The 24616-nt window shown below is 36.4% G+C and overlaps 1 protein-coding gene across 1 annotated transcript in view; it reads left to right on the top strand.

Annotated features, from left to right (window-relative positions):
- Positions 1–24616, top strand: part of DOCK2 (dedicator of cytokinesis 2) — a 169642-nt gene that overhangs the window by 13224 nt on the left and 131802 nt on the right. The window contains exons 4-22 of the mRNA XM_021410943.1: positions 435–490; positions 638–734; positions 3057–3205; positions 5320–5455; positions 7688–7842; positions 9281–9362; positions 9827–9962; positions 10495–10570; positions 11611–11687; positions 12067–12192; positions 13046–13170; positions 17154–17252; positions 18029–18101; positions 18176–18279; positions 19227–19410; positions 19517–19614; positions 20683–20772; positions 21031–21131; positions 24057–24191. Of these exons, the coding sequence (XP_021266618.1) occupies positions 435–490; positions 638–734; positions 3057–3205; positions 5320–5455; positions 7688–7842; positions 9281–9362; positions 9827–9962; positions 10495–10570; positions 11611–11687; positions 12067–12192; positions 13046–13170; positions 17154–17252; positions 18029–18101; positions 18176–18279; positions 19227–19410; positions 19517–19614; positions 20683–20772; positions 21031–21131; positions 24057–24191 (2099 nt within the window). The remainder of the gene's footprint in view (positions 1–434; positions 491–637; positions 735–3056; positions 3206–5319; positions 5456–7687; positions 7843–9280; positions 9363–9826; positions 9963–10494; positions 10571–11610; positions 11688–12066; positions 12193–13045; positions 13171–17153; positions 17253–18028; positions 18102–18175; positions 18280–19226; positions 19411–19516; positions 19615–20682; positions 20773–21030; positions 21132–24056; positions 24192–24616) is intronic.

The raw sequence follows: 24616 nt of genomic DNA, 5'->3' as shown, positions 1-24616 counted from the left end.
ATAGAACAGTGTTTATACTGAGCAATTTTGGTAAACATTCGAAGTAAGCATTGGGCGAAGCAAAGTCATGAAACAATAATTACTGTGGCTTCAGGTTAATAGGCTGATCAAAATATCACTTGAAATAACTCTTAAGTTAATTTATTGCAAAACGTTTCTGCACTTTTTTCCTAAGGGTCTTTAAGGCTACATTTAATTCCAGGCTTTGTGCCACATATGAATTTCAGCTACTGCATAAAGAAAAGATTAACAAAATCTTAGCTCAGTTATCAAGACTAGATTTGCCAGTTCACATAAGGGTTGTTATGGACGGATTGATAATCAAACATTCCTTTAGGATGAATTAAAATGTTTCAGCTGTAGTAGACCAGGACACATCAGATCTTGAGAATGATGACAGAGTGCATTGTAATGTTTTTTTCCTCTCTCAACAGGGAATATTTCCTAAATCTTTTATTTGCATCAAGGAAGTTACTGTTGAAAAGAAAAGGTACTGAATTTAATTTTTACATTAAGCATCTTGTCTGCTAGATAATGAGTTATTATACATTTTATATGCCTTAGACACAGTAACTATAATGTAAACTCATGAAACACTGGTAGTTTTGTCATTGTGTTAATTTCTTCCCTTTCCTAGACATACAGAAAATGTTATACCTGCTGAAATTCCCTTAGTTCAAGAAGTTACCACTACACTCTGGGAATGGGGAAGCATCTGGAAACAGCTCTATGTGGTATGACATCTTTGCATGATGTGTGTGGCCTGCTGCAAAAGTAATGCCTCCTATTTGTTTTCATGGAAACTACAACAGATACAAAGAGCACAATAACAGATAGACCAAATTCTCAGCTACAAAGCACTGTTTTTCAGCATAGTCACTACCATTGTCTATGTTTTCACCAGTGATGAACAAGAGCCTGCATGCCACACTTGTAAAAATCTGCACCAGTGGAAGTGACCCACTGTCACTGTCACCACTGCATGAGAGGTACCACCCAGCGCCCCACTGTGTGGTCTCCATAAATGTTCAGCAAGCAATGATGAATGTCAATGAGTGCCATTTCTTCTGCACGGAGGAATTCAGTAACACACCTTCACTTCATACACAATCTCATATCAGACGCCATTTTGTCAGATGGACCCTCTGCTGCCATTTGTCACACAGCAATAAAATGTAACAAAATATTGGTGGGAAGGTTCAACCTCTACTGCCATCCCACCAACATCCACCTCCGATGTCTTGGGCTGATATAATAAAATAGGAGGCATTGCTTTTGGAGCCTTGTATTTAGTCCTGTTGATGTATACTGAGGCCTACTTCAAAGTTGTGTCTTTTCATAGATGCAGGGTAGGATCTGGGAGGATTATAAAATGACTACTTTGTGACTGAATACATCATTACCATTTTCTTCAATGGCTTTATTTCAAAAAACTTTCACTTAAAGCCGAAGAGTTGTGTCATTTCATGCCTTTAGTTTCAACCCTTAGTGTTATGTACCTTATGAATTTTTGTTGTTCTCTGTGGAGTGCACAAGTTTCAAGACAGGAGTACTAAACATGACTAAGATGCATTAGAAAAAGCTTCAACATGTTACTGGGTTGCTGGAATTCTACTGTTAGTGTGTTTCTACTAACAACTAGCAATTTCCAGAAGCCCCTTTTTCACTTTCAGTATCTTAAGCGTACATTTCGTAGAGATAAGTACCTTGTAATCTTAACGATTTCAGAGGAATAGGTCAAGATAGTCACTGTATCAGCATTCTTGCAAAAAAAAAAAAAGCTACTATTAGAGATGGTGCTCTTCTCTTTTGCTCACTTTGTAGCACTGTTACAAAAAAGCTAATGTTTCATTTAGGAGGGAAAAACAGAACTGTAGAAGTGATTCATGAATTTCTGATTTTTTAATTTGAATCTGAAATATTCTGGCAGGCGTCAACTACCCTTTATATAGAGGCCAAATATTTCTTATATATTTCTTATATTCTTATATAATATTTTACCTGTGTTGTTGACTGTTGGGATTTGAGTTCTGTAGAGAATGAGTGTATGTAGACCCAGTGAGTCAGCAGAACCTAGAATATTGTCAGTAATTGGAGGGGGGGGGAGGGAAGGAAGGGGGACAGAGTGTCTGTAAGACACTTAGATGTAAAACTTGAATTTTAAGGATAGCAGGCTAATCTGTACGTTTGTAAAGTCATAGATATTTTGCATGTTGTAACCCAACAACCATCTCTGCTGATGCTAGTAAAATTTTTAACCTGGCTGGCAAGAATTCATAAAGTTTTGACAAGAAACACATCAAAAGATGGTGAACTCTCTGGTTCCTGAGTAGTCTCTTCTAGTGGACAACCTGTTAAAACAAATAGCACTGACTCTGACTTATTCCAGGTTCCTTCCTACTGAATTTTTATTTTTCCTTGTTGGGGCAAAGAAACCAGCGCTACTGTGTAGTTTTTCAATGTTAATACATTCATTTTCGGAAAGCAGTTACTTTCGTCTTCCTCTTGTTAAAGACAGTAAATAAAACATTTCTTGTTTCAGTGGATGACATTGGAACTGCTCTAATGACTTCTGTGTTATCTCACTTTTGTCTTAAATGTATTAACACCACTGTCAAATGTTTTTCTCAGCATGTTCTTCTCAGTGTATTATACAAAAATAAATTACCTCTCTAATGGTTTCTTTTGATGAGACTTAATGAATTTCAGTCCACAAAATAGCATTAATACATAAAACCAAAATCATGTGTCCATGCCCATACAAAATGCTTAAATTTCATGTTGTTCTTTTATAGTCACATTGGAGATTCTGTCCTAAAAAATGTGTTGAATGAGAGAAGGAAGGAATTCAGGTTCAATGATTTTAGACTGTGTGGAAAGACTTCTAGAGAAATGAACAGAAATAAAGAGGAGGACTTTGATTAGCAGGGTACTTTTCCTCATTCTTGCTCCCGCAGTTGTTTGGTATGACATAGGCATCTTTTAATTATCAAGGCCAATATTTCACTTCAACTTTCTACAAAACCTAAAAACGATTTTCTTCTTCTCTACTTCAGACAAATAAGAAAGAGAGGTTCCAGCAGGTACAGTCTATGATGTATGACTTAATGGAGTGGAGGTCACAGCTTCTCTCCGGGACTCTGCCAAAAGATGAGCTTAAAGAACTCAAACAGAAAGTCACTTCCAAAATTGACTACGGTAACAAGTAAGTAGCCTACACTGCTTCTGAAAAGAATGATTTATTATAAAGTGCTCAGTTAGAATAGAGATTATGAGAAACTTTTCCTTATTGCAGTTTTGTCAGTTGTTAATATTTGATGTGGACATTGTAAATCATTCTTTGCAAACTTCTGTTACTCTTGTAGTAATAATAAATATCATGTTGAGACTTCTCTTGCCAAATACCATCTGCAAAATATTAATTTATTTGTAAATTATGGAAATATCAACTTGTCAATTGTAAACACTTGAGGTCAGACAAGAGTGGCCTTTATATCGGTATAATATCAGTGTACTCAGGCCCCAAACCTCATCTATCCCTTCATAAACACAGACAACTTCTACAAGTGTTATGCAACCACTTGAGCAGTAGTGTTGAAAGACCTTAGTGGTGTAAAAATAGCAGAAGTCTGAAGTGTACAGAGTCTTTGTTAAAGGCAATTCTCTTCAAATTTACTAGGGAATTTCCATGCAGAATTTAGTTCTGGTAATAGAAGTGAAACTACTGTAGGTTGAATAGTTATTTGACAAAATGCCTTACTTGCTGATGAAAAGTCAATGCAGGACAACATATTTTTGGCAAAAAAATGCTGCTATGCAGGTTGATAAAGAGAGGAGAGAAAGCTTGATAAACCAGTCTTCACAGTAGGCATTTTACATGCAGTGGAATCTGCTAATAGTCTGTACTAAGCTACTGAAAATGACTGTTGCTAATGTGGCCTCAAAGCCCATGTGCAGTTGTAAGTCTTCAGCTACTTGTGGCTTAGACATAAGCAGTGACCTGAGATGTTGTGAAATTCTTATCTTGTTCACTGATCTGGATCCACGGATTTCTGATAAGTTGTGTTCTTACTGAACACACTATGGGAATACACATACCCTGACATGTTGTGTAGAACTGAATGGTCATTCTAGGACAAATTTTGACTTTGAAATGCTTCAGTCAAAGAATCTCAGCTCTGTTCAAAAGAACATTCAGATTTCTTTGCTGTCAGACTATGAGATAGCAAGCTGTTTTCCTAAGAGGAACGAGGATAGAGGGGGTTTAAAATGGCTTGGAACTGGATAGAGGTAGAGTGCCAGGTGGGTAGTACTTGTAAGCGGCTGAAAGTGTGGTGTTAAGAATTGTGATACATGAAGGAAACTTGTCAAACTGTGGAGAAAGAAGAAAGGGAATGAAAATAGAGGCTGAGTGGTCATTGTGAGAGAGAAGGTTGAACGCCAAGCTGGGAGAAGTTGTGGAAAGATAATGATGCAAGATGAATAGGGTTGCAGGGTGGTACAGATTGTTTCAAACAATGCTTGCAGTGCCATAAGGGTAGATTTTTTAGAGACAGATAGGTACGGTCTGGGATGAAGTAGACCAGTTTTAGAAGGAGATGTAGTAGTAAGATATCCTGGACAGATAAGAAATAATATCTATTGACTGACACCATGGCACCCTGTGTAAGAGTGTATGGAATGTAGGGAGGTTACACTCAAAAGTTATTACTGCTAAGAAAAAGGAAAGGTGAAGGAAAATGAAAAGAGACAACTTGTATGAGAGCAGCAGAGAAGACTGTAGTTGTTAGTCAAGTAACAGGACCGGGTGAGTAAGAGAGCAACATAAAAGCAGATCGAAACTGGAAAAACCTATACGTTTTGATTACACAGTTATGCATTTAAAAAACAACAACAAGAAAAGATAAAGACTGGAGGTGTTTAAGAAATGTTTAGATGTTGCATTAAGGGACGTGGTTTAGAGAGGAAATATTGGTGGTAGGTGGACGGTTGGAAGAGATGATCTTGGAGGTCTTTTCCAACCTTGGTGATTCTATGATTCTATGAACTCATTGAACACAATGAATGTATTTTATGTGCTAACCATTTAAATGCTTTGATATTAACAGTTTTAAGGAATTGGTGGTAAATACTGAACAACAGCTTGAAATGTAATTGTAGATTTGGGTTAACTTTTTCTCAATTAAATACTTTTATATCTATTTAAGCTTACTTTACTGCTTTAAAACTTGAAGAAAATCCTTATGCATTACATTTCTAAACTGTATTTTTATAGAAGGAAACTATTGATAAAACTACGAGATCTTTCTGTTTTCACAGGATTCTTGAGCTAGATCTGATAGTTAGAGACGAAGATGGAAATATCCTGGATCCAGATAAAACCAGTGTCATCAGCCTATTTCATGCACATGAAGAAGCAACTAATAAAATCACTGAGCGAATTAAAGAGGAAATGGTAGGAATGATGGGACAAACTTAATGCTTCCTTTGCTAAAAATTGAAATGAAAAAAACATACAAGGCTTGAAGGACACAACTTACCAAAAAAAAGATGGTGAAAACTTCGGCCCCTAACTTAATAGCGGATTCACATTCGAGTGTTATAAATATGGTGAAACCTTGAATTGAGTTAGTTGTATTTGTGCATTGGATTTAATCTGTTGGCTAGACTGAAAGCTTGTGTCTAAAGCTGGTTCTAAATCAACTCTTGGATCTCTAAATGGAAAAAAGTCTCCTAACCCCACGTGTGGGCTACTCAATAGGCTGATCTGTACAGTGAGTTACATACTAGGAGTTCAGGCCGTACACTGTCACTAACCAAAGATTTTTTAGAGCACCTTCTGAAAATGCAGTTTGCTAGCTATAAGCTGCAGCTTGTTAGTTAGTTTGAAGGATCTAAAGAATTTAAACTTAATGACAAAGTTTGGTGAACTCAGGATAATCTTGTGGTCACCAATATCTAGTGTGTCTAAGCAAAGCTAGTAAGGGTATGTAAGTTTTATCTTTTAAAATGCAATGCAAGTGACTACACTTCCTTTTCCTCTTCAATATTAAGTCTGTTTAAAGACTTAGAAGATACTTGAGTTCTTCATTTATGAGAAAGAAAATAATTATAAAGGACAAAAACATCTGACAACATTTTTTTTGCCATAATGACACTTTAATAACACCTGTGGCAAATTGCTCTAAATCACCTTAACAGTTGTTCTCATCAACACTATTAAATAAATCTTGCTTCCTAGATAAGAACATGTAATTAACAGATGATACATGGAGAATAAAACTTGGTTTTCTGCAATAGAATATGTTGACTTGTTAAAAAGCCAGAACAAATCAATGGTTAAAAAGAGCTTTCGGTCATCATCTGTTAAGTGGCTGTTTCTAGGTGGTTAAAATAAGATGTGGTTGGAACTTAGGTACCTATTTTTGAGACAGTGATCCTTCTCAGTTATGTCCTGATCTCTGTATATGCCCCTGTTTATTTTTGTTTTTCACTTGTACCATGATTTTGTTTTCAGAAAGTTGTACTTGTCTTCCTAACGTTCCTAGCGTGCTGAAACTCCACTACGGTGCAGATAGCAGGCCTTCTGCTATATACTACCACGTTCAAAAAACTCATCTTGTGCAGATTTGTTTGCCTCTGTAGTGAAAGCTTGATAAATTCATCTGCTTTTAAGAAGTGGTAGAAATGTTTCACCTATTATATCATTGTCCTGTGGCTAAAGAATTGGCATTGGTTATTGAAGTCAAGTTACTCTCTTTTCCTAAAGGAGTTTAAGTTCTTATACCACTGGAAAAATATTCTGAAATCCTTTAGGCATGGTCCTTTATAAAAATTTTAGGAAAGGGCTTCAGAACAGCTCCATAGAAAGCAGCCTGATTTCTTGTTAGCTAAGGTTTTGAATATATTGATACACAGGAGAGGAATTTAACCTGGAAATTATTTCCTCGGTGAAATTAAATATAAGATTTTCAAGACAGGGAGATTTCTGGAAGCAAAGGGAAAAGGAAAAAGAAACAGCATAACTGTTGCGTTCCTTGGAAATATTTGTAAAATAAATTGAGACTTGTTCCATTTCCAAAAGGGCACCTACCTGGAAAGGATAATATGCTTAGAATCCCATACAAAGAAATTTCTTTCTAATACTGAGTAAGTCTGCTAAGTCCTGCAAAAAGTGGATTTAAGGCAACTCTGACATCAGCTTTTTCATTATTTGCACACTGAGGTAGCTCCCTAGGCTGATTAGTGTTTTGAAGAACTTGGTCTGAGCTTTTCATCTTCTTACATACATTGAAGGTTCTGGTGAAGAAGGGGACGCAAGGGATCTTCCATATCTATGTCACTTGTACACGTTCCAACTAACCTGCTAGCTTTCTTGCTTCATTGTACAAAAGGATGTTGATTTGGTGGTAAAATATTGCTAAGTGTCAGAAACTAATTTGCTTTTCATTTTTTGCATTGTTAAGCAATCTCTCTCTGAGGAATACACAGGACAATGTTTTTTTGGTACAAGATGTGCATTTTTAATTCAAATGCCACTGTCTGATGGCTTTTAAGTGAGCAGAATGTGCTGATTTTTGAAGACCAACTGCTATATGTACTTCTAAATATGTAAATTGTAATTGCTTGTAGTATCTTATCACTTTAACTTGTGGATCTAGCTAATGATTTTTCTTCTTTCGAGTAGTCAAAGGATCAACCAGATTATGCATCATACTCCCGAATGTCTTCATCTCCCACTCATAGTCTATATGTCTTTGTGCGGAATTTTGTTTGTCGAATTGGGGAGGATGCAGAACTCTTTATGTCACTATATGATCCACAGAAATTAACAATTATAAGGTAAGCTTTTTTTATTATTATTAATGTAAGAAAAAAATAATAGTGATAGAAACTGGCCATCAGGAAGCACAGTAGTTGCTGACATGTTAATAATGAAAAGGATATATAAATAAAAGGAAGAAAATCAGGAAAAAAAGAGTAAGTGTGGACAGATTTAGTTGCTCAAAGACTCTAGGGTAAGGGATCCCACATATTTTGAAAGCCAATTTCTGGAATGAGTATTTCAGAGTTTTGGAGAATTGTCAGACCACTTCTAAATTAGAAATAGTACTTATTATTATAGTAACGTTGGTGGGATTTTTATTACAAGTAAAGGTGATATATATATTTTTTTCCTTTAAAGCTTTTGCAGATTTTTAGGAGAAAATAACTTCATGTGGTAGTTGTAGCAACTGAGCCATCACATGTTGAGGTTTATAAGACTGCCAATTCAGGCAAAAGCAGTTGTATTAGGGAGAGTCTGAGACAGTTGTTAAATTGGTGTTAAAAGGAGAAGTGAAAGAGGGAAATATGGAAACTCCAGAGATGACTGTTCTTGTTGGTAATCTAAAGGTAACCTTGAGATTGCCTTGAGAAATTGATGGGGATCCTTCTTTTGTGGAAACATGCCTCTCTAAATATAATATGATTGCTTCCTTAATAATTCATGTGAAAGAGTGTACTAGTGTGCCAGAATACAAAACTGGATTGTCTTTCCTATTATTTAGCTCCATAAAGTAGAATGAATTAGACTGGAGGAATCTCTGGAGGCCACCCAGTCCAACCTGCCTATCAAAGCAGGGCTGTCTTACACCAGATTCTTCAAGGCCTTGTCCAGTCATGACATTATTACCAAAGATGGAGATTCAACAGCCTCTCTGTGTACTTTGCAAGTACTCTGTTTTCTCCAGTATGACCTTCCTTGGCTCTATGAGGAGGAAGTAGTAGTAAATTGAAACTGTCTTCTGTCAACTGTCAGTTCCAGGCCTAAGTCTGGAATCTTGATTTGTTTTGCCAGACAATCTGTACAGATGACAATAATAAAAACCATTTTCATTGCATCTGGTAGTGATAGGTGACTAGAATTGTGACTTAGACTGTCACTGGATTGATTAATGTTTCTTGATGGGGAATGTTGTGTTGTGTATGAAAGTGCTGAAAAGTGAGGTGAGAGATAAAAATGAATGAACAAATACATTAAAAGGGAGAGTAAGATTTGCTGATGATTTCTATCAAACAGCTCATAACGTTTGTTTCCTCCAAAAAGGGTGCCATTTTGTCTAATGTTCAAGTTATTTTTCAAAGTTTAGTGATGTTTTTTTGTACAGTACTATTGTCTTTTAGTCTGATTTTATCTTCAATCACCGCAGGATATTGTCTGTTACATGACTTTTTTACATACTTTGAAACTGAAGAACTTTGAAATCATATAATAATAAGAAACTTTTCTTCAAAACAGTGAGAACTACTTGGTGAGATGGGGGAGTAAAGGCTTTCCAAAGGAAATTGATATGCTCAACAATCTGAAAGTAGTGTTTACAGTAAGTGTTTTCCAGATTTCCTTATATTTTATTTTCAAATCAGATTGTCTCTTTTCTGCAGTCATTATCATAAGATTGAGCAAGATGATGAAGGAAACAGAAGTCATCTTAGAAAGAGAAAAGATGACCAGTCATTGAGTGTTTTATGACTGTGACTTTGTCCTTTCTTGAAATCAGTTTGCACCTTTTCTCTAATGTCTGCCTCATTAATTTACTGATGGATTTGATATTTTATCTGCTGTAGATAATGACTGCTTCTTTATTTATCTTAGCTTACATTTGCTCTAAATTTTAATGTGTCAGAGTTTTTCATCCTTTCTGTGAACTCAGGTTGTTGTGGTGTTATTTTTTTTTCCCATTGATTATTTAGACTCATGTAATTACTGAAGATCCTTCTTAAATTTTACAACCTAGTTCTTCCCCAAGTAATATTTTATCTCTCTTTTTTTTTTTTTTTATCTTAGGACCTTGGAAATAAAGACCTTAGCAGAGACAAGGTTTATTTGGTTTGTCAAATAGTCCGAGTTGGAAGGATGGATCTTAAAGATAGTAACTCAAAGAAATACACACAAGGACTAAGGAGGCCTTTTGGAGTGGCAGGTAAATGAATTCTCCTATGCTCTATCTGAAGCAGGAGTTAATTGATAATTGCCAGCCTTGGGCAGTAGAATCTACCACAACACGCCAGACTCTAAAATAGACATATCAACTATCTTCCATCCTTAATGGCTGAAATCTGAAAAGACCGCATCTACATTAGCATTTTAGTTCATGTCAGAATTGTGCTTCTGAATTTAGTTTCCTAAGTGCTAGAGTACTAGTAAGAGTGGATGAAATAAAACAACTGATTATGTGCCAACAGCACCACTAATGTGAGTGTGCACACATATTATTCACAGGATCAGACTAGAACTAAAGTAATTCTCTCCTCACGTAGCCTCATGTTTGTAGACTGCACGTTGCACTAGAAGCTCCACTCCACAATTTTACCCCTATTGGTTTACACTGCTTGCTAATGAAAATCTTTATTTATCTTGAGGAAAAAGAATATGTAATGTACAGTATTAATGGACAGGAGGAGATATTTAGCAATGCCATTATACTTTTTGATAATTTTCTTTTGCTTTTCTAGTCATGGATATTACAGATATCATAAAAGGAAAAGCGGAAAGTGATGAAGAAAAGCAACATTTCATACCTTTTCATCCGTAAGATAGTCATAAATATCTGTATCCTACTGCTGTACACAAAAACTTCAACATATCTTTGGCTGCAAAATGACCTGTGAAATGCCTCAAGAAAAAATATTTTTTCCTTTTAATGTTTTTGTGTTGTGGTAATATTAATTATTCAAGTACCACTTTAAAAAGCATTTAAGACTTGACAGGAGTTACATAGCATAGAATCATAGAACTGCATGTTAAATAAATCTGGATTGCTACAACTGGTCTCTGTGAGTCAGCTGGTCTCATGTCCTATTTAATAAAAACAACAAGAGTTAAATTGTTATATATCCAACGCAATAATCTTCATAAGTTTGAATAATTAGTAACTTATGTGCTCGATTCTGCTTTAAATTTGTGAAAAATCTGAGTAAGAATTGTGAAGTGAAGCAGTGGTATTGTCACACATTAGCTATCTTGAAAGTAATATTTAGAGGTTTTATGCAGACAGACCAGCTGACTAAAAATGTGATACTCATAAATTAAATGGACGGATGTCAGTATTCGCTGGAAATGTGTTTGCACATTCTACATAGCACTACTGTTATGTGCTATGGAGAATAAATTTAATACAGAAAATAAATCAATGTGTCAAACTTCCGGCCTATTTCACTTGTTTACAATTTGATCCAAGTTGTTTGCTATGTGAGAATTTGTTTGTAATTTCAGAATTCACTTAAATAAATTTGAAGTTTGTTTGTCAGGTTGTTCATTAGGGAAACTGGTCTGGACAGGCATGTTGCTGTATGCATTCAGGCTGTGCTGTCCTACAAAAGGACTGGCTTTCATACTGTGGTCAGTGTATCACAGACTACAGTTCTTCAGGTTGTTGATTTCATCTTTTTCACTGTAGTCTACTCATATGCTTAGCATGAATGGTCTCTGTAACTCAGACTGAGAGATGATGAAATTACAGAATGTATCATAATAATGTCAGATTCAGCAAAGAGAACTGAGACTGTTCTTCATCTATGTTCTGACATTTATTGCTTAACTCCTAGTAGTCGTTGTTTTTTCTTCTGCAGGGTAGTGGCAGAGAGTGACTTTTTACACAGTCTCCTAAGCAAAATCACAGCATCAAAAGGAGACAGTGGTGGACAAGGTGAAGTACATATTTTTTTTAAAATCAAGTGACAACTGATTTCAGTGGAACTTCATTTTATACTGTTTAAATCTTAGAGTAAGGCTTTTCTGTTACCGCTGTAACACCACGGACATGGGTGAATTTTGAAGCTGGCAGGGAAGAATAATGACTTTGTTGTAGATTGTAGGAGGTTATTTAAATTAATAGATAATATTTTGGATTATAAACATTTATTTCCAGTGAATGAAAGTGAGAGAAGTGAATTCTTATTATTTTGGTCAAGAGAAGAGAACATAATTTGAATATAGGTGGGTTTTTAGTTTTGTTTTGCTTTCCTTTCCTTGGTATAAATGCAGTATTTTATTTTTTAGTTCTTTTTTTCTCCTCCTCTTAATAGGTCTCTGGGTAACTGTGAAAATGCTTGTTGGAGATGTGATTCAAACTAGGAAGGACTATCCACATCTTGTAGACAGAACAACAGTTGTTGCTAGAAAGCTAGGATTTCCTGAAATAATCATGCCAGGTAGGAGGTTCTTTGTTCTATAATGGGAGCTGATTTATTTTTTGTCATTTCTTTGGTTAATGAACATCAGCTTCAGGCTTAATTACTGATATCTGTAAGAGGTAACTCAGTCTCTAGAATTCACTCTTCATGTTAAATTTGTCTCAAATCTAGAGGTTTACTTAAAACAGTGAAATCCTTGGAAAGTATTACAGAGTACTTAAACAGAAAAAAAAAAAAGACAGTGAAGGATTATCTGAGTTCCTTCTACATTGCTTTTTTGTTTGCTAAATAGATTATTGTGTATGATTACTTGAATCTTAAATTAACCTTATTTTTATTGGAACTTATCACTGTCCTTTATTCATGATTACATAATTGCCAATTAAATTCACTCACTGTCTACAGTCCTTTGTGAAAAAAACAAATAAAAAAACCAACACCAAACCAACACAACCTTCCAAAAAAACAAACCTCCAAACCTTAAGTTCAAATCTAGGTACTTTTAAATCTTGCTAACAGAGAACATTAGATTTCTTCACATCAGACAATTAAAATATGAAGTTCCTTCTAGAATGACAGCTGTGTACTTGGCCAGAACTCAGCAATGGCATCCTGCTGTCATCTCACCAGCAGGTGTCAGTGCAGGACGAGAGTAAGTTGAAGTCACTCTCAGGAAAGCTGTTGTTCTGTTCATTGCACAGCTCATCGTACTATCTTAGCTAAGAATAAAAGAGCTGAAAATTTAAGTTCAGATGGAAAATAAGACGTTTTCTATCTTAGTATGTTTCACTGTTGAAAAATTCATGTGAAGTTCATTTGGCCCTTTGCTCTCACAGCATTTTCATTCATAATTTTTTTGTTTCTTCTTTAGGAGACATAAGAAATGACATTTATATCACACTGCTGTATGGAGATTTTGATAAATACAATAAAACAACTCAGAGAAGTGTGGAAGTAATAATGTGTGTCTGTGATGAAGAAGGGAAAACCATACCAGTAAGTTGTTTTGTATTTATTCCCTGTGTGATGGACGTATAAACATAAAGTACTTAAGAGAAGTAAGCCTTAAAACTTCTTACAAATTCTTATAAAATACCACTATAGGAAAACTATATTCCCTCACTTGGCATCTTTTGACAGATGAATTTTATGATGTTGAGAGTAACAAATCTATTCAAATCCTATAAATGTCTTGCATAATACTGTAAAACTGCTGGAAAGGAGAAGTAAATATGAATGACCTATTTTAGCTGTGACTAATGAGCAAACAGATTAAAAGCTGCTTCTGACAATTACTACTTTGTAACTCCCAGGGTTTTTTTGGTGGGAATTCATGGAGGAATATATTTGTGCATTTCAGTGTGCGAAGTACCATTTCTTTCACATAAACCCTGGATTTGTGCCAGGAAGTCTGTTTGTTCCTCCAATGAAGTACAAGGCAAATAAATAAAGAAGTGAGAACAGAGCAGTGTGGACAGGTCACGTGCACGGCATAAATATTTACAGTGTCTTTTTGTTAGTCTGTTTCTATGAATTTTTGTCTTTTCCTTAAGACATTTTAACACCAGTTCAGTATTCAGGGGAATTTTCAACCTTAAGAGTTTCATACTGTTCTTTAAATCATGAGGATGAAATCATACTGACAATTCCTGAGATAAAATAAAGCTGGAAAAGCGCATTGTACTTCATGAGTTGCTGAAATGTCAACATGTTTATGAATTATAGCTAAATATTTGACCTAAAAAATAGCTTCAAAGCTTAAATAAAGAAAATCCTAAGCACACATAATACCTAGGGTCCACACAACAACTTCTAACCCTGATCACAAAGCATACCTACAAGAACACCTAACCATCAGGCCTATGGAGAAGGACTTGGGGGTCTTGGTGGATGAAAAGCTGGACATGAGCCAGCAGTGTGCTCTTGCAGCCCAGAAGGCCAATGGTATTCTGGGCTGCGTCAAAAGAAAGGTGGCTAGCAGGGAGAGGGAGGTGATTATTCTCCTCTACTCTGCCCTTTTAAGGCCCCATCTGGAGCAATATACCCAAGCCTGGGCTCCCCAGCACAGGCAGGATGTGGAGCTCCTGGAGCAGGTCCAGAGGAGGGCCACCAAGGTGATCAAAGGGCTGCAGCACCTCCCCTGTGAAGAAAGGTTGAGGGAGTCAGGCTTGTTTAGCTTGGAGAAGAGAAGGCTCTGAGGAGACCTCATTATGGTATTTCAACACTTGAAGGGAGCTTATAAGCGGTAAGGGGAATGACTTTACACAGTCTGATAGTGACAGGAAAAGGGAGAATGGCTTAAAACTAAAAAAGGGGGAGATTTAGGTGAGATGTTAGGAAGAAATTTTTTACTCAGAAGTTGATGAGGCACTGGAACAACTTGCATAAAAAACATTGTGTATGCTCCATCTCTGGAAGCATTAAAGACCAGGTTGGGTGGGATCTTGGGCAGCCTGATCTAGTGGCTGGCAACTCTGCCCATGGCAGGGGATTGGAAGTAGATGATCTTTATGGTCAGCTCCAACCTATACCATTCTATGATTCTATGATCCGAGTCACGTGTACAGGAGATAACTGTTCTGAAATAGACTTGAGTAACTTCTGTTGGTTGCAGCCACAGATAATGTGCTTAAAATACATGCCAGATTATTCTTTAAAGAAATGAATGTACTGCAATCCATTAAATCTTGTATTTCAGCATTATATATGTTCAGTTCCATAGATACATCTTTCCTCCAAACACTAGCAGAAAAATGGAGTTGTCCCTTTGTCTGAGATCTGACAGATGTTCAAAAAATGCCTCTTTTCTGGGGGCAATACGCATCATGTTGCTTAAGCAAGTTTTCCAGGATTGATTGAGATACTATTGAATACAAGTAATTAAAAAAGCAGCTGTTGTCCTGTTTTAGCCTCCAAAATTAAATGAGTAACAGTAAACTTCCAAAACTATGAATTTATATAAACTTCAATGTTTCTAATTGTTGTTACCTATAAATCAGACAAAACCAAATTTTTGTTCATTAAACATGGAACTTGTGGGCTCTGTTTATGTACCAAATTAATTTCAGTTGAGAGGGCTAAAAGAACATTTACTGTTGTGAGTAAAAGGCCTCTTGTACTAAGTGAATGTCACAGAACACATTTGAACAAGTTGGTACATAAACCTAGAAAAATCTCCCATTGTGGAGATGAGACTTACCTTTCTGTAGTTAATTTGTAGAGAACAGGTCTTAGAAACCTTCAGGTATCAGCACTGCACCTTTCTTGTCACCAGATGTCTTTCCTGGTGTTTGAAGATTCACAACGTTCACTGAATTTTTAGCATTAAAGTTGCAACTTTGCAGTAGTTAGTGTAGCCTCTATGAGATTAGCTTCATCTGTTGCTGTCAGTAACAAAGCACACTTGCTTCTTTCAGGAAGTTTCACATCTGATGTCTTGTGAGGTGTCAGTGGTCATGCTTCCTCTGTTATCACCATTAGTGATTATTCTGCACATGCAGTCAGTCAGGGAAGACGGAAGTACGCTGAGACTCTTCACAGATTCACTTTTGAACTTGATAAAAAGTTAAATTGGATTTTTACTGGTTCTGAAAGTCATTAGAGCATTGTAATTTATGCTGTGGAGCTTGACCAGATGAGAAATGGAGCTGTGTCAGGGAGGGTCAGGATGGGTGTAAAGAAAACTTCACCCAAGGGTGGTTGGGCATGGAACAGGCTCCCAGGGCAGTGGACATGGCCCCAAGCTGCTATAGTTTAAGGAGTGCCTGGACAACACTCTTAGACACAGAGTTTGAATTTTGTGTGGTTCTGTGTGGAGCCGAGAGCTAGACTCAGTGATCCTTGTGGATCTCTTCCAACTTGGGGATATTCTGTGATTCTATCAAAACCAGTAATTAAACAGGTTGAGTTGCAAGTGAAAATACAGAGGGGAGGTGTCTTTAAAATGTTTTTTAGTAAAGAGATCTAGAATAGGCTACAGAGAAAGGAAATGTAGAAATTAAACTTAAGCTGAAAAGGGAAAAAATAACAAGAAAAAAAACTTAAAAATTGTAAACACTGGGGAAAAATATAGGAGGACATGCTATTGGTGCATCTACAACTAACTTCTAGTTCAGAAGTCACATTTGGTACACAGCCAAATACTTCCATGATTCTGCTAGAATCGGGTATTTTACAATCAGGGAAGAGCTCAGTGGAATAATTAAAGCTAGATTGTTGTTGCTTTGTCTCCTGTTGACTGAGATGAACGCCTCCCTTACTGAAGTTCCTCAGCTGGAAGAGAAAGGCAGCCTCTGCTCGCTCCCTAGCTCTCCTCACCGCCCATTGCGTAACGCTGTATAATGCCACCTAGTGGTAGGTCCAGTATAATGATGGAATATGTTCATTTTTCCTGTATTCAGACGCTTGGAAAACTTTATCTCCTGTCAGGGCTTCCTTTCTGTTGGTAATTGCATCATTATTTTGTTTTGAATGACACCATTCCCAAATTCAACACTGTTTTTTCAAGACGGTCCCTCTTGCCCCATGGCCTATGCCAGTGCTGAACCTGAAGTGTTTACGAACTGCATCTCCCAGGCTCCAAAAGGCTTCAGGCTGGAGCCTAGCAGCATTTTGGGGCGGCCTAGCCCTAACCATAGGGTCTGCTCAGCGGGTAAGGGCGCATCTTAGCTACTCAGGCTGAGCTCCAGTGAAGCAGAAGCTCACCCGCCCCGCCCGGCTGTCGGGACTGCAGGGAAGGTGCCGTGGTTGCACGGCTGCGGGCGGGAAGTGTGCCCAGAGCGGGCTGCGGGGCGGACCATGGCCGCAGGTCTCGCGCCCGTTCCCGCCTCGCGCTGAGGTAGAAGCTGCTGCCCGGAGGCGGGATGCCGGCGGAGGCTGTCGCTCGGCGCGTGGATTAGTGCGTTGGTTTTGCACGGGTCATAACAATTTACAGAAATTGACGAGCCACTAAAGTCCGTTTGTTTCCTCCTTTTTGTCAGAATGCTGTTTGCCTGGGAGCAGGGGACAAACCAGTGAGTGAATACCGATCGGTTCTATACTACCAGGTCAAACAGCCGCGCTGGATGGAGACCTTAAAGGTAGAGCGCAGATGGTCCCTGCTGCGCGTCGTCTTCCTTTGGTGGTGCCTCGTGTGAGGATAAAACGGGGATAAAAACTTAAGTTGTGTGGAAAAATAATTAAAGAAAAAAATATTCTTTTAAACCACAACCGCAGAAAAAACCTCTTGTATCTCTTTAGTGTCAGCTAACAGTTATCAAATCTAGCTTCAGTGCCTTTAACTAGAAAATGCCCAGAGACTTCTAGAAGTTGTTCTTAAAAAACATGTCTGAGGCTTGATAGCAAGCATGATTACTTTTTAAAGGCATCTATTAAGGTGATATTGCAATGTTCAGCAAGCCTGAAGTTACAGTCAGGTGTGTTGCTGAGGATGGGGAGGGAGTGGAAGAGGTTTTTGAAAGAGAAAGGCTTTAGTTGTTTTGAAAACTTTGGCCAGTTCTGTTTTGCTTCCTGTATTGGTTTGCTTTTAAATTTGTCTCTGTTTCCGCTCTTAGGTGGAATCATTTACATAGTATCACTAACAAGGCATCCCCTCAGAAAGTGTAGTTCATGTGAAGAATGTTATCTAGTAAGAATTTTAAAGGGAAGTTGAGTTGTAAATAAACACAATGGAGTACAAGTCTAAAGTTTTAGCATTATGAGCTTGATATTATTATTTTAACAATTGGCCTCTCGTTGCATATTTTGTTGCCATAAGTGGGTATGGTAATGAAAATAAAGCAGTCATTCTGAGATTCTACTCAAGGATTTGAAAAAGAGTTTGGTAACAAAAAATTATTTTCTGCTTTTACTAAAGGTAGCAGTCCCTATTGAAGACATGCAAAGGGTACATCTGCGCTTTATGTTCAGACACAGGTCATCTCAAGAGTGTAAGTAGGGAATTTTTACTTTTGTGAATTATGATTAATTGATTGATAGTCAACTGCAAATATTGATTTTGCAGCTAAAGATAAAGGAGAAAAGAATTTTGCAATGGCCTACATAAGGCTAATGAAGGAGGATGGAACAACTCTTCAAGATGGCATCCATGATTTGTCAGTCCTAAAGGTACAGGATTTTTTTTTTCTGCTTTCTTCCTGACTGAGACTATTAAAAAAATATATTGTCTTTGACTGCATTTTATTATTCCATCTAAGACAAAAATATTTTTTATCTGTTAAAAATAAAAGTGGTGCAACTTCTTCTGTGGCTATTAAACATTATACTATGTTTTAATTACAAAGAGTTTATGGAAGAACAATGAGAGACAGTTACTCTTTCTCCTATTTTAATTGGAATTTATCTGATTTTGACTTTCCCTATTAAAAAGAAAGTCATGTGAAAACTTAGTACCTGGAAATGTGCCTCTGTTCTGGCTGAAGAGAGGAATTATTGTGGAATGTAATCTTAGGGAATTGTTCAAAACTGCTTTGCTTCTGTAGTTTCGTAGATAGAAAAATGAAAGTTCCAGGAATTTGATTTTGGACACAAGGAATATTGTTTTGACTAACCCTGACTGAACACAGGTAGCATTTCTGATTTTGTAAATTGAGCAGGGAACAGATGTTTTGAGGTTCTTTCTTACTGTGTGTGTGTTTGGCTTTGGTGAACAAGCGGGAATTAAAAACCAGGAATCAGTGCCAATATACAAGTTTTTTTTTATGGGTTAGATTTTTTTCAGTAACCTAGTTTGCCATACCCAATGGCAAATGAGATGCATACAACTAAAGGTTGTTTATCTACTCCAACAAAAATTAATACATAGTTATTTGTTTGCTTTTTACAGAGACCAAATTGGTAAATATTTAGACCAAAGTATTGTGTTAACCGTATCATCTGACTAGTTAATGTTGGTTATGAAGCTTTGTCTAATTAATTCCTACATCAACTCTGTATCATTTTTTTAATTAAGGCCATAGAAACAATTTTTGTTTTCTTTTGCAGGAGGTACAAAGTAAGTTTATTTTTAAATTCAATGGTGTAAAATATGTGATAAATGCTATGTTATTTTTCAGGGTGACAGTAAAAAAATGGAGGATGCTAGTGCATATTTGACATTGCCTTCTACACGTCTACATATAGAAAATAAAGCAGCAACCCTAGGCAGAAACTCAAGTATTGTAGGTGGGCTCTCAGTAAGCTCACGAGATGCGTTTTATATTTCAACTCTAGTTTGTTCTACAAAGTTAACTCAGAATGGTATGTATCTTCTAAATAGGTAGAAGTTTTAGAAAGAAGATTTCCACACAAATGATAAATCACATCTTGAATTTAAATGCTTGTCTGTCAATTTATTTTTTGATAGTGGGCTTACTAGGTCTATTGAAGTGGCGCATGAAGCCAGAGCTGCTACAGGAGAACCTGGAAAAACTGAAGATCGTGGATGGAGAGGAAGTTGTGAAAGTATATCTTTTTTTTGTTGGTGTTTTGCAAATACTGGGGAACAGTGCAATACTAGATTCCTTTCTGGATGCTTTTATTAGCCTTCTCCTCTTTCTTTAACTTACACTACTGTTTTATGCTTTGTATGTGGATGTATATGTATAAACACACATGGTCACAAGCTTATATAATACTGATAAAGATGGATGTGCTCAGAACTTGAAATTAATGAAGCATGAAAGCCTCTTTTTCTCTAGAACAATCCTTTCAGCTTCTCTTGTGGCTGATTCTACCTAAGTAATAGGCTTTCCATTTTGTCTTGTCCTTCAAGATTTGGTTATTCATTTGTTGTGTGTTGTCAGCTAGACTAAACTTTGCATGAGAGGGTGTCAATTGTATTCTGCTGTGAAATATGCTAAATATCTCTGAAATAAGAGTTAGTGACGTTGTTTAAGATAAGTTCTCTATTTTGATTGAGGAAGAAAAAGAAACAATAATCTCTAAAATGACCAAAATTGATTATAAGATAAATTTGAAAGGAGAATTTTGCTTTCAAGTCTGAAATGAGGGAAAAACAAATAAGTAGTCCTTGTTCTTAGATTGAATCAAACTAACTAGGACTGCACTATTCGGATTAGGAGTCTTTTTTGTTTTTTGTTTTGTTTTTAAATAAAAGCAGTAGACATTTCTTTTGAGTTTCTTTGGTAGTAAGGTGAATTTACTTCAGAAGAAACAAACAAAACAAAACCAATCCATTTCCCCAGTTGAAAAGCTACTGATTTGTATCACTAAGGAAATAAGAATGCTGTTTTAGATAATCATGGGTAGTTAATAAAATATTTTTAGCTGAATTCCATAAGCTTTGAGCTAAGCGTGTATTGTTACTTGTTCATGTCTGAGGATTTAAGTTCATCATTTAAAGAAACTAGAGCCAAAATCTTCAGAAGTGTGTGCTGAATTTATCTGATATTTCAGCAAAGGCTTCTAAAAATTCCAACTTGAGGGGAACAAAATTGCCTGTCTGTAAATTCAGTTGTGCATTTTTCAAGCTGAATTGGTTGTCAGCTTATGATTTAATGTTTTCTATAGTTTCTCCAAGATACTCTGGATGCCTTGTTTAACATCATGATGGAACATTCCCACAGTAATGAGTATGATATCCTTGTCTTCGATGCACTGGTAAGAACCAGCAATGAAAGATTTAAGCTGTCAAAGTAAAGAACTCTATGAATGTGAATGAACTGTCAAATTGCTTATCTCAAGAAATTGGCCTTAAATTCTCAACAGGATAAGGGGATATTATTATTTGGAAAACAATTCTTTTAAACCTATGAAACTTTTAAAATAGTGGATTATCACAAATGCTTCAGGAGACTTAAGGTTTTCATTTAAATTGCGACTTTACGAAAAATGCTAATTATATCTACTTCTACTTAGATATATATCATAGGACTCATTGCAGACCGTAAGTTTCAACATTTTAACACTGTTTTGGAAGCATATATCCAACAGCATTTTAGTGCAACCTTGGCATACAAGTAAGTTGTTTTGGTTTTTGTTTTCCTTTTTATTTCTTCTAAAACCTCTGCAATCAAATTAAGGAGAATAAATACTATCTGGGGATTTTCTGATGTAACTGTGGCAGTTATTTTGATGTTGCTGTTTTCTTATCTAGAAATAGAAAGGCCTATGATAAATAGGTAAAGACTATAAGTAAAATTAATTAACAAAAAGATGGGTTTGGTGTTAAATGATTTTTTGAGATTCATTTTTCTCTTGTCTGGATTATGTTGCTATGTCTGAGTACTTCACTTACATCCTGTGAAATTTGTCAAAAGATGCTGTGCTATAGGTCCTTTCCATTTGCATTCCTGATCTTAATTTGAAGTGCTTTAAGTGGGGAATGTCCTTAGCCACTGATGTAGGTTTCCACATATTGTCTTAGAGCATAAAAACTCATGGGGAAAAAATGTTTGTGAACTGTCAGATCTTCATGTGCAATTCACTGTCTGGTTTTGCACCAGAAATTCTTAGGCTCAGAGAGATGGAATTTTTTTTTTGCTACATTGTCTGCTGGGAACTGAAGCCTTACTGAGGTTATGCCAGTGGAAAGTAGAGTCATGGACAGAATTTTGTGGATTTTTTGGAGCTTCAAGATAATACCCAAGTGGGAAGACTAACATTAATAGAGAAACTGTAGAGATATGTTATGCAGTAAATTTAATACTGGATTCCTTTGTCTAAATATACTTTTGCAAGTGATGGTGGGATAAAATTTTTGTCTTATGAAGCAAGATGATGCCTTCAGTTTCTGTTTATCTCTGGGAAGTGCTAAGAGGATGGATGAACAGATAGATGTTTTTCATCTGCCTGAAGTCTTGCTCTGGCCATTCACTGAAACGACAGACTGAAACAGAACTTTAATTGAGGATTTGAATAATAGATGAAAGACCTTAGTTGAAAGCTTGGAATAGTTGAGAACATATTGTTCTGTTCTGTGCTGGATATTCAGCAGTTCCAGTTCAGAATGAAATGCACCTCAGATATTGCATTAGAACAGAAGTTTGCTTGCAGAGCTCAAGCAATCCTTTCTCATGTTCCAGGAAAGCTGAGGTCAGCTTTATTGGTTTCAGAAAGCTCAAGCAACTAACTACACGGTCTTTGTGTCTTTCATTCCATGTGTAATTTGTAATTAGCACGTGCAATTTAATGCTTTCTACTGTTGTGAAAGTAGAGAAGGGTGGCTATGGAACCTCTCAGGTCAGCCTAATTTGTTTAAAGTACAAATAAGACTTTCGTCACTGGCATTTTCTTATGATTTAATCAAAGTTTCAGAGTTAAAATAATGTTATGATTGTTCCTAAAATCTTGAGTTTTCTTGGCATCTTTGGTTCCTTTCATGTGAAAGGTAAATTCTGTTTAAAAAATAATTTATGACATAGAAATAACTGTATAGGGTCCAACTCATAGTTAGGAAAGAGATACTGTGCCTCAGACATACTACAACCACATTTTCTTCTACATGAATTTGTCCCTAGATTTGTGGGAAGGATCAACTGATTGTAGGACACTTTTGTCATACTTGGTAGCTGCAGTTGCCTGGATCTAGGCAGTGGATAATTATCTTGTGATCAAACATGGATCCAATGGTTTTCATAGGAACACCTTCTGTCAAGTATTATCAACAAAGGACTAGCTCTTCTCGTCTCAGATGTTCTTTACTGGTCATTGATGCCCTGAGTCCAAGTGAAACACAAGATCTTCTAGAGCTTTATGCTTCTGGAGATTTGAGCAGATAGTGAAAATCTTTGGGTGTGAGGCATGGTAGTTTACAGTGCATGGAATTATGCTGCTAGTTCAGCAACAGATTAACTTTGATCAGTAGCGTTCCTACACGGCTAGTTGCCATTGAAGCATTTTCTGATGCTAGCAATGAATCATTGCTAATTATCATTGCTTTAGAGCAATGTGAAGAGTTTTGTCATTGCTTGTACTTGGAACCCCCAATGTCTACAGACCCCTTGTCAGATGCTACTGATTAGGCCAGTTAAACCTGTTGTTCTGCCAAGAAAGGAAGATTTGTTGAAAGTCGTTCCTAAATAGATGTTTTGACTCCATGAGATGATACGGTCTTTTGGTCAAAGTGTGAGGTCTTCCCTCAGTTTCTGTTTAGCCATCCATTTATATCTTGTTTATAGAGTTCTGGGAGGACTTAACATTGAGAATTGAGAGACCTTGAGTGGACTGGCATTGCACATAAGTTTGAAATTTTATTTCAACTCAGCACAGAGCTGTGAATTCAGAGAAGCAATACAAAGGAATAAATAGAAAAATACAATGGACATAGTGCCCCAGTCACCCAAGAGGGTGCAACTATGGAATTTTAGTCCTGAAATCTGAGTTTGGATGGTGCACTGGGGCTGAGGATGTACATATACATGTATTTATATGTAGATATATTCTGTACAGTAGCCTGGGGGTATTGGAGTTATTATTTTCATGTGAATATGTCAAAATACCATAATAATCACTTCATAAAGTTTCATCAGCACAGATGGTGAACTGTTAAATTTTATCAAGAAGCAAGAGCTAATTTGATTTTTTTTTTTTTTGTTTTTATTTAGGGTAGGGAGTAGTATGTTCCCATCCCTGTATTGATCTATGAGGAAAAAAAATAACAAAACAACAACCACAACTGTTATTTCAGCCCTCCTTATGGCCACATTAGGATTAAGATTATATAATTTAAAGCATTTTTAAAAATGCTTCCAGGATTGTTTGAACTTATGCTGCTGGTATGAGATTTCAGATTGCTTTCTTGTTTGTGCAGTTAAGAATTCGATCCTCATTTCTTCTCTACTGATATAATTTGTGTGACATAAGCACAGAAATAAATGTGTGTGTGCTAGATTAAGCATAGAGTCATCAAAAAGGTTATTTAAAAATGTTGTTCTTAACTACAGGAAACTAATGAGTGTTCTGAAGACTTACTTGGATATCTCTAGCCGAGGAGAGCAATGTGAACCGATCTTAAGAACTCTGAAGGCACTAGAATATGTTTTCAAGTTCATTGTTAGATCCAGGACATTATTCTCACAGTAAGTACCCATGCTATTGCCATTTAACTATTGGTGCAATATCACAGAATAATAGACCTTGAATCAAAAAAAGTTGACAATGGAAAACAGAATTATGGTTTTCATTTTTGCAAGTAAAACACAAAAACTTTCTGATGCTGCAACTGTTCTGAGATACAGACTTGGCTGAAATAACAATTTTTGGAGTGGCAATCCTCAAATAACTGCTGTCTGATTTACAGTGTAGGTTCCAGAGATGTATGTAGTAATATCCAATTTGAAAAGGTGATTATTTATTGTATCAGATGGCTTGGCCTAAGACCAATGGATGGCCAAACTTTGTGACAGATGACTTAAAGCTGGATGCTTGTTCTTGAGATAACTGTGTTCAGCAGCTCAGACTGTGCATGGAACAAGGTAATTTTCAGTAATTGTTGTACAACTGA

Source organism: Numida meleagris, chromosome 12, assembly GCF_002078875.1.
Source record: "Numida meleagris isolate 19003 breed g44 Domestic line chromosome 12, NumMel1.0, whole genome shotgun sequence".
Lineage (NCBI taxonomy): Eukaryota > Metazoa > Chordata > Aves > Galliformes > Numididae > Numida > Numida meleagris.
The sequence above is the reverse complement of the archived record's forward strand: the minus strand, read 5'-3'. Positions and strand labels throughout refer to the sequence as shown.